The 10925-nt window shown below is 40.9% G+C and overlaps 1 protein-coding gene across 2 annotated transcripts in view; it reads right to left on the minus strand.

Moving 5' to 3' along the window:
- Positions 1–1304: 1304 nt before the first annotated feature.
- The window catches only part of CLCN4 (chloride channel, voltage-sensitive 4), a 20394-nt gene continuing 10773 nt past the window's right edge, over positions 1305–10925 (minus strand). For both annotated transcript variants that reach the window (XM_009698999.1, XM_009699000.1), the window contains 4 exons: positions 10369–10555; positions 7508–7906; positions 2936–3152; positions 1305–1395 (listed from right to left, as the gene is read on the minus strand). In XM_009698999.1, the coding sequence (XP_009697301.1) occupies positions 1305–1395; positions 2936–3152; positions 7508–7906; positions 10369–10555 (894 nt within the window). The remainder of the gene's footprint in view (positions 1396–2935; positions 3153–7507; positions 7907–10368; positions 10556–10925) is intronic.

Raw genomic sequence — 10925 nt, forward strand, 5'->3', positions numbered from 1 at the left:
AAGTGCTAGTATATTACACAGACAGTGTTGACTCTGCGCATCTCACATAGGACCGGAAAAGAGTTTAGGAAATTGAGCATTTTTACCTGAGTGACTTGGATGTCCCTACCGGGGACTGTTAAATCTTGTGTTCTTGGTGCAAACAGATCAATAATTAAAGCTTTGCTATCATCGTTTGCATTCTCAGTCGCTTTGATCCAGCCAGTGTTGTGGGCAGGGGTTCCATAGTCCTATGACTGGCAAATGCAGAAAGAGTAGATCTGCTGCAGGATAAATGGCTGTGACTGTTAAATTAACTTCACTTTGACAGGTGCAGACAAAAGCCAAGAAATAGCAATGACGAACAGAAACTAAATGGAGAATCAGGAATAAATGCAGAACTTCATTAGTTCGTGAAAAATGATGATGTACGCAAGGGGAGACAGGTGAAGGATTCAGTTGCTTGTCACTAACATCCATGAGAGATGGATACCAGTCTCCCTTTAGTGCCTTTGAAAATTCCTCCACGGGCTTCTGGTTTTTTCTGTTGCCGCAGCAAACCACATAATACTAAATATTACAGTACCTGTATGCAAAATTGCATAGAGAAATAATAAATTCTTACAAATAAGTCACATTTTAACATTAATAAGGGAAGTTGATTGACAGAAATGCTAAACTGCATAAAATTTGAAGGACTAAAGCAGGGAGCAGAGGACATTTTAAAGTGAGTTGAAGTGTGTTCTTGTTCCTTTAACTCCAGTCTTGATTCACTTAACTTTTACAAAAATAAATGAAGATGACAAAATTTTTCATTTTAAAATGCGACAATTTTTGCCTTCATGAAAATGGTATCATTCAATAGCAAATGAATAGCCATGATTTCAGTAACAAAAACAACTGACATTACTCATACACACTGTCTAGTTTGGAACACAAATCTTTATATCTCTTAACAGCTTATACATAAACAGTGTCTGCGAGTCTTCACACCTGCCTCATGAGTTTCTGTGAGCATTGATGCATTCCACTGGTGCTCCTGGCCTTTTGTCTCTAAGCACCACATCACTTACACCCACCGATGCTCCAGTTGAGCTATTGGGAATCTCATTAAGGAAACACAGCTTGATGTCTGCAGCTGCTCAGAGCTTCTAAACGGCCTTCCTCATTAAATAAGTGCCATCCTGCATTCACTTCCTCTGCCAGAGGCATATTGGGCCATTCCTCATACACGTTACATTTTCTCTTTAAACAAAATGAAACACCGTACATAGCCTTTGTGTTAATCTAGAAGGGATTCCTTTGGGGTTACTTCCTTTACCAGTCTAGTTAAACATGATAGATTCAGGGTCCTGGTTTGCCATTTGAGCCATATGTCTTAATACATCCTTTTTAGTTATGATACCCAGCAGCCTCCTAGAGGAGAAAAGGAAAGGAAAGGTCAACAATCATCTCATATATCACCTTTTTTTTTTTTTCCTCCCTGTTCAGCTGCAGGGACATTTTGTGAGTGCTTCCATATAGCACTGTCCATCTCACCCATTCCCCAATTATTATCTTTTATAACAAGCATTCTCACCTCATGTATTTTTACTACCCTGGCCATGATCATTAGGTGAAATACTTTGGATTATTACCTCTTTTTGTTGGGAACATGACTGAGAGAGGAGCTACAACTACGGACACATTGTGCAACCAAGTAATGAGTTTCCTTAGGCTCGGGGCGCAGAGGACCAACAGCACAAAACCAAGGCACCAGCGCCCTGAGCTAGGGCATGGAGTTCAGTAATACGCAAACTAAGCTAAAACACAGACTTTCTGAAACTCTCACTGTCCCAACAGCATAGTTCCTTCAAATTTAAGTGATAATTTCTCATTTCTGTGAACCTTAATGAATTTTATCTGTCAAGAAAGATGAGGCCTATGGGATGTCTGGCCCCAAGAATCAAAAATTTCTTAAGCCTCAGTATTCATGGGCTTCTATTTCCAGTCCTTGAAGGCCACGAGACACTGAATTTTGAAACTATGTCATTGTTAAAGTTTTTCCACCTTTCATTTCATGTAAATGCTAGAACTCAAGATCAAAATTTCCAGATCCAGGCATCTAAAATCAGGACCTAAATCTGTGTCCTGATAATGGTTATTTTCTTAATGCTGAGGACAGTGCGTCGATAGTAACGACTGATACGCAATATTTTTAATAACAAAAATGCTTTTTACAGAAGAGTAGATTTTGATCTTCCACATTTGAAAATGATGACTCTGGTTTTATTATCCTGTTTTAAAGTTTCTTCCTACCACTACATCCTGGGATGAGCAATGATCCCAAAATAGCTCAAATCCCATTGGAATTATGAGGTGTTATTTCTAGTGCACATAGTGCAGCTTTTTACTCTCCTAATTTCATGATTGCCTACGCTTTTTCGGCTGGTTTTTATGGACTTCTGGTTTATACGCCTTTCCATTTTCCATTAAAGAAAGTGGAACAGATTCATTTTCCTCCACTGACATCTTTATCACAGTCTTCACAAGCATCTAATCTAGCTGCATGTCTAGAAACGGGCACATTCTTTGCAAATATTGTTTGCCAGATCTGCCTCTGTTGAAAACCAAGCGATAGTGGGAGTCAGAACAGTTTAGTTTGTATTTATCTTTACGTTATCTAAACGACAATACGCTAAGGGTTTGGGAGGACGGAATGAAACGTGACACCCGGCAAGTGCCATTTTAGTTCTGAGTCTGACTTCTTTTACTCTGGAGAGACACTGGGCGAGCTTCCTTTATTCTTCCAGTCACAAAACAGACAAAATCAAAATACTCACTTGACTGTGTCAGAGGTGCTGGTTAATTAGCTACTGTCTGTACTTGGCTTTAAACAGGAAAAATGATGTTTTTGTTAAAGCTGAAGAAAATCTCCTCAGATTCTCTGAGTGTACTTGATTCAGCATCTACTCACCCACTGCGAGTGACAAGACACTGCCGGAGTCCAAGTTTCCGGAAAATATCTACCACGGTCTCCATTGGTGTGTGGTCAGTGACAGTGAAAGGGCTCAGGTTGAGAATACGCCGCAGCTTCAGTGGATGGGGACTGTTGGGTGGCAGTTCTGGGGGGTCTTCGGTGAAGTACACAATGGAGTTGCTCACCACTCCATCCTGACGTTGTCTTGCATTCTCTGTACAACAGAAAGATCAAGGTGGACAGTGAGGTAGGCTTGATAACAAAACAAAACAAAAAACCCCTCTGTGGAAAGCAAAGGTAGTAGTTGCTTTTTGTCTTTAACATACTGAGGTCCCAGAAGTTGAGGTTAATGAGGAAACTTGAATTCCCTTGAGACATTGTTCCCTTGAAGCAAATGTAGGTGATATTTTTACAAACACATAGTTTTGCTTGGTTGGGATAGTGCTTTTCTGAATGAATATGTAGCTTATTGCATTCACAAACATCCCTAATACAATTTATGTCAAATTCAAATGATTATATGTCATTTCCTCCATTGTGAGAATCACAAAAGGAACTTCTATTGTATGCCTGAAGGAGTGGAGTCAACAGCTGTGTATGGGTCCAGCTGGCTTGCAGCAGTATGTTTGTTCCCAGACTTCTTGGTGGATTTGGGGAAATCTGGGCATGGTTAATGCATTTACGACCGCAAAGCTAGGGAGAGACAAATTCGCATCCCAAGGATCTAGGGGCGGTGTGGGTGTTGTTCTAGACTGTCACACACCTCTCTGGCATGCAGGGTGAACTTTGTGGTTTTGCACTTAATTCCTTACGTAGAGTTTGCATATCTATATTTTAAAAGGGCATAAAAAATTAGCATCCTACTTAAAGGAAAATAGTAAAAGGAGGAACAATACATAGCAGTAAATGAGTTTGATACATTTTTCTCAACAGTACATATTCGACCACTTTCAAAAGTTCAAAAGCTATCATTCACACTTTGATCAAACTATGAAGTGAACTTCACACTACATCTGGAGTTTACATAACCAGTGTAAGTCTTTTACTTTAAAGTATGCTCCAAGAAGAATTCTTAGCATTGAAGTAGTTTGTTTTCTTTGTAGTGTTTGCCTCATTTCTACTCAACAGTACAGGGCGTGAACAATATATGAGACAGATTTCCAAATGATAGACAACTTCTCTCTCCCCAGAATAAGCATATCATGTGTTTGGCTCTGAGGGTTTAACTCTTTCTTCTTTCCTTTTTTTTTTTTTTTTTTGGTTCTTTTTTGTATGAATTCTTGGAAATGGTTATACTATCTTTGATTAATATAGGTTGCTTCTGTTCTTGAGAGGTACAGCAAATCAGACATACTCAAAGCGTATGTGTATGTTCTTGGAGCTTATTGCCATCAATCAACGTGCAGAAACCTGCTCCTATGCCTTGTACTGTGTAGACATTAATGGTTTCCAACAGGTTCCAGCTGTGCTTTTTTCCCTTTAATGATCATTGTCTTGTAATATTTCTGGAACTGAAGTGGTGCTGGCTCAAACTTAATATCAGTACAGTATATGATTTTCAACCTTCTCACCCCATGTATTACAAGCCCTATTGCAGTTTATAGGCACGATGCTAACTTTGTCTCGTCTTGTTTTGATTCATACATCTAATTTCAAGTGAGAATATGCCTGCATAGCTCTTTGATATATGATCTGTGCTGAGAGGTAACATTAATCAAACTGAAGGTAACTCCCACCCCTTGATAACAACCCTTGACAGCTAGGTATTTCCTTCCCGAAGCTGCACCCAAAGCAACAGGCCCAAGCATTTCAGTTACCACATTGCTGTTCCCAAGGCAGCAGTGACCCTGGACAACAGTGATTAGCCAAAGGCATGACATCACTCTTCAAAGTCAAATACCTCTCTGGAGAAATTTGAATGATGTAGTACTATTGAGCAAATTCAGTGGCATCAGAAGAATGGTGGACTTCGTATGCAGTCTCACTGGATGGGGGAGTTTTAGAGTAAAGGTAGAACAGAAGAGATCATTTTTGCAGTCAGTGGGTGAAAAAAACAGATGCAGCTTAACAGAAAGAGCAAAGCAAATGGATGGCAACGTCCAGTTTTACAGAGTAATCGATGCAGAAGGCTCTTGTCATAGCTAGAGAGTGAATTAGTTCTCCCGAATGTGAAACGGCCTCTCACAGGCAGGAGTTTGCAGTTCACAGCCTATGTTAACTGTGTTGCGCTCTCAACTCCACACTGGGAAAAGTACATTGTACAGGCCACCTGTCCTGTGGCCAAGACTCTGCCTTTGTATGATGCCTCTGAAGCTGGCCGAATTTAAGAAGAGCTTTACAGGGTCAAATACTCCCCTCCATAAGACTGTAAAGGAGGTGCCATCTAAAAAAGTAGACCCCCATTCCCAGCAGGTGACTCTGCCCACCTGAGCTGCCTACCTGCTCAGCAAGGACCAGTGGAAGGATGCAATCCTGAAGGTCCTTCTGAACAACTGGAAGTGGCATTGCCATTCACTTTACAGGGACTGGGTGCATTTCTAGAGCGTGCTTAAGTGAGGGCTCTACATCTTCACACAATTTTCCCACTGACATACCTCCCTGCAAGGGAGATGCGAAGGCTATGAAGTTAGGATGGCAGCAAGTGTTACAGCCGCAACATGGCACAGACAGCGTAAAAGCTAGACACAGGTAGGCTAAATAAGTCTAATTAAGGTTTTTTTTACTTCTCACAGGGGAATGCAGAAGACATTTGAAAATAATCAGCAAAAGCAGGATAAACCACAAACTATTCTATAAATGGTATCAGTTCTTGGCATTTACACATTTGGTGAAACTTTACTTTCCTAGCTTGGCCGTACAAGGCATCTTTTGTTACTACCAAAGGAAAATTAGCCCTCTGAGAAAATCAGTTGTTTGAAGGGGGTATTTCAGCTGGCAGGCTTGGACTTCAACTTGGTGACTTTAAAATCCTCTTATACTGAGATGATTGGTAGACAGAGGATTATAACTTTTTTTTGCTTGTTTTTGGAGGAGGGAGGAAGGAGCAACCAGTGATAGTGGGCTTTTAATGAAAAAGTTAAAGTCCCACACTCCTTGGAAGTTAAATTACAATTGTAGAATTAGAGGAGCTATAGAACTGGCAGTAAGGCCTGTTCTGCTTTCCTGTGTTTTGAGAAATCAGTGCTATAACTAAATGCAAAATTAATTCAGTTCATAAAACTATTTTCTCTAACTGAAATGACAGCTTACACCACGGAAGGAAAAAAAATGAGAAAATAATTTCTTACTGAATTCTGCACTACATTTTAAGGGGAGAAAACTGGGCTCTGTCATTTCTTTTCTTCTTCTTCATGTAGTATTGATGCAGCATTGATGACTTTCTGCTATGGGTTGCGAAAAGGGGAATCAAGTAACCAGCTGAGTGTCCTGAAATAAATGAATATAAATTTTAGATCTAATCACTTAGACTGAGTCTGTTCACATCGAGGAGATGAAAATAAATATGCATTAAAAAAACATGTGCTTTAAAGAGCACTGTCATTTCAAATTTTATTTTAGCTTTGTGAGAAGTGAGCAGGAAAGTGACCCTCTAAAATAGCCTTGGTTTTCCATTTATGGATTTTCTTTTCTGAAGAATATGGGACTTTCCATCTGAGACAACAGCTTTTTAAAGGTGCCTGAAGTGGAGGGATGAAACAGGCCCATGCAGACAAGAATAATTCCGTGTCAAGGAGATTTGGATATGCCAGACATCTCACTCCCCTGCAAAGTGTAAGAAGACAACCATGTCCAGCCAGCAGCCTGCCTGCCCACCCAGTTGGCCCTCAACACCTCAGGACTGCCAGGACTAGGAGCGGACTGTGGGGTTGATTTGCCAGGCTCACAGACCTCTGCAGCTCTGGATGCCCTGGGTACAGGGAAGGTGGAAACACTTGCTTTCATCCAATATACCTTGTCTTTTCAATCCCCACCTAGCCATTAGGCCAACCAGGAAAGGACCTGATGGATCAAAACCTGTAATGACCATCGGGCTCCCAGGTAACTAGCCAGCTGTTCACTGGATGCTTGACAAAACTCAGCCATCTTTACCAAACAACATCCTCCACGGAAAAGCTTCCCCTCCACCCCTGCTGCAAAAGGCCTGCACATGAGAAAAATTAAGATAGTGCAAAAGAAAGAAGCACAGGAACTTGGACATTGTCACAGGGTGGTAAAGGTTACCAACTGCCTCAGCTGCTGCTGGCAGCCCATGGAGACTGCAAGAAGCTCAGCACTGCAGTGGCTTTTGGTTCAGAGAAAAATTCTGGCCATGTAAGTCAGGTTTATCTCTGTTGTCTTTAGCAGAATTGTATTGTACTGTTGTGAGTGACAGCAAAATTAAGCCCACAGAAGTCAAGCCCGCAGAAGTCTACCAGGTGGTATGTTACAGTAGAAAAGCTTCCAGCAATGGGTCCTAGGAACTAGTAAAAGCCAGACTTGGCGAAAAAGTTAGGTTTGGTTCTTACTTATCTGTTCTTCAAGGTGAATAACACTTGTATCATCTTACTCTATCACTGATACTTTACTCACTTATTGCAAGAATCAGCTCTCGTCTCTGTGCAAATCCAATAAGTCTCTCCGAGTCTTTTGAAACCACTACTGGAAAGCCATTGTAGTCAGTCTCCTTGATTAGCGTCTCGACGTCCTCCACTGTCATGCTGTCCTGCGTCAGAACAGAGAGAGGAGCTTCACCACGCCTTGGTCTCATGACGTCTGTTGCCAGGGTTCGGTGGGTGAATTCGTCCTTCACATCCAGAAATGGGTAACCGTTCAGATGAATGTGAGCTTCGTAGATCCCTTCTTTCCCAAAGGCATCTGCCACCCACTTGCTTGTGACAGCCGCAGCCATAAGAGGTACGATGTACTCCAGGCCTCCAGTTAGCTCGAACATAATCACCACCAGAGAGACTGTCATTCGGGTAACACCACCTGCCAACAAGGAAAGCAGTCACATTTCCCTCAGTGTGCTTGAAGTATACATACTAAGCAACTAGTTTATATTTTTGAGTCTTACACTCAAAAAGGCACAAGATGATTCATGCTGAGTAATTTGCCCTTGATGAAGTATTTTGGGGCTTATTTCACTGAAGAAAGAGATCTTTCATCTATTGCAGTTTCGTCAAAAAGATGGAGTGAACTTGCTGAAGCCAAAGATGCTAACATTGGAAAGTAAATAACGAATGCTAAAAGACTGAGCTAGCAAACCAGAAAGCATGCCAAAAAATCAGCTGTACTCGGTACCTGAGAAACTATAACTGAATCCTGCCATTAACCCTCTAAATGACTCCACGAATCAGCTAAGTACCGTGGCCGGGGCAGGTAGGAGCGCTGAGAGCTGGCCTTCACATTGGTTTACCTATTGCATTCATACCGAACAGAAAGTTCAGTGTTATCTTTGGGCACGATGTGGTTACAAAATCCTACGTAAGGATACTTTAGGGCCACTGCAAGAGCTACATTACGGCTTAAACCGTAGCTTTTGATATCAGTGTAACATGCAGTTTGAACTGTATACAACTTGGTTTGAGGCCATCTAGGCACACAGCTGTAGACAGGTTGTGGCTATATTTTTCAATCTAGTCTTTCTGTTTTAATTTCATAAGCAAGCTCTTTACTCCTTCAGTTTACATTAAGGGATAAAAATAATCATGTAACTGCAGACAAGTGTGTACGTATCACTGAATTATTAGGTAACATTTCTTTGCCTCCGTTCAAAAGGTAAATGTAATAAATCTGCTATTTTTAGGCCTCAAAATACAGCACCATTTTAGATGAGAGAAATCAGCAAACAGGTCATTAAAAGATGCTTTTAATCTGGCAGCATTAATCTGGCAGGAAAATTGAATTGTTGATTATTTAACATGATGATCCAGATATGACTTTCGTCGGAGGAATGCCTTAAACTTCTCACTCTGAAAAGCTGAAAGGAGATACCAGAGTAAGGATCATTTAAAACTTGCTCTACATCTTACTCTAAGTGAGATAGATTTTGGGCTTAAGAATGAGCAGTGACCATACTGCTGTATCTCTCACCGTACTACTAAAATCGGTGCACCTTGATTTGGACCTTTTAAAAGAAGAGGCAATGATTGCTGATTAGCAGATCAACTGGGATATCGGAGCAAAATTTTTGTGTGTCATTTCTTTCATGAACATTAAGATCATCTATGGACAGGAGGAAGCACTTTCCTCTTTTTGACAGTAAGATTCATGTTAGTTATTTTAACATGTCTACACTGGTGAAGGTGTTCACATCCAAAGGGGTCATCCAGATTGCCTGTATAATCGATGGAGAAAAACAGTCACTTTCGATGCCAAATTCATCTGCTTGGTTTTAGATGTCTCTTGCCAGATGAGACTGATCTTTGCAGTATCTCATTTTTCTGTATTGACTGTGAAGTGTATCAACACAGCTAGCTCAGATGTTGGTGTCTACATTACAGATGTTAGATTTAGACAGGCAAATCCCACCCTTCCTTCCTCTATAACTGATTGCACAAATAATCCTACTTTTCTAACAAGAGACTTCCAAACTGAAACTGTTCAGCTCTTCGCCAAGTACCTCTTTCATTTCAAATCTACCCAATTACATTAATCATGTGTTATGCCTCCCCACTATTACTTCATCATCTAATGATGATATCAACGACAACAACAAAAGGAGGTAGAACATACAAGTACAGAAGGGGATAGATATGATAAAGTAAAAATGTGTTCAGCTGGTACGCTTGTAACATTCCTGAACTGGAAATTTTATATGTGAGGTGTTATTCAATGATCTTGCTTTAATAGTTAACAGATCGTTCCTGTTACATCCAATAAATCCTATTGATTGAATGTAACCAGATATTGGCCTGTGGTCAAAATGAAAACCAAAAGACAGCCCAGTTGACTATAGTGTGACAGACAGCCGAAAGAAGACTCAGAATTTTTACCTCTGTGTAGCTTAAAATTTGGCCAGAGCTGGCAAGTTTGTTCCCTGCACTGAGAGAGACCACAGTCTAAACAAGGCAGTAGCTTTAGTCCAGCTACAGTGGATTTCATTACATCCAAAGGAAAAAAAAAAAAAAAAAGGGAAAAAAAAAGGCAAAAACTCCTCCTTCTTGGAAACCTGTAGCCTAACTTTAATTTTTTTCTTTCCTTCTGTGTGCTTTTTGGCAGATTACAAGGAGTAGGTATTGGTGACTGCAGGCGTCTCTTTTGTTGACTACCTGGCGGATTACTGGAGAGATCATTTGAGGAAACTGCCCATACTTTAACCCATCATGTCTATTACATCCAGAAATGCCAACATAGCACCAAACACAAACACAGAGTCCTCTGAAACAATTTGTAGGTCCCCAAGTATCAGTGTTCTCAATGCACGAAGCAATGATCAGCAGATACTGTACCCAAGCAAGCTGCCGCTCCCACCATAGCATAAAGTCCTGGCGTGACGCAGTCTGCCCCAGGTCTGCACCAGTTCCTGAAGATGATCCAGTCATGATGGTGATATGCCAGCTGCTCTACTCCGATCCCAACCATCCTCCCAGCCATGGCTCCAACAGCCATGCTGGGAATGAAAAGGCCCGAAGGGATCTTGGATAAAATATAGACACATGAGCACCTTCACAAAAATGACCAGCAATGAAATTATTATTGCTCAAACAACTTATTATTAGTGGTAAGAGAACCCAGTTCCCTTATTAAATCCTAGCTCAGAAGGCCATAGCCTTTTGGCAGCCTCGGTGATGTTCCCTGCGGTCTGAGATAGGTTTCTACAGTGACTGAGTTTGTGTGGCTACATGTGTACTAATAGCTTTATAAAATTTTAATGCCTTTTTTAAAAGTAATTTAGAATCCTACCTGCTGCATCACACTGAATTTGATCGATAAATGGTGTTTCTGAATAACAGTCTGCTTTTAAAGTCAAGATGCTCCTGTTTTTGCCTTTATTGCTTCCTCAGCA

This window comes from Cariama cristata, unplaced genomic scaffold (genome assembly GCF_000690535.1).
Source record: "Cariama cristata isolate BGI_N322 unplaced genomic scaffold, ASM69053v1 scaffold6324, whole genome shotgun sequence".
In the NCBI taxonomy this organism is placed as follows: domain Eukaryota; kingdom Metazoa; phylum Chordata; class Aves; order Cariamiformes; family Cariamidae; genus Cariama; species Cariama cristata.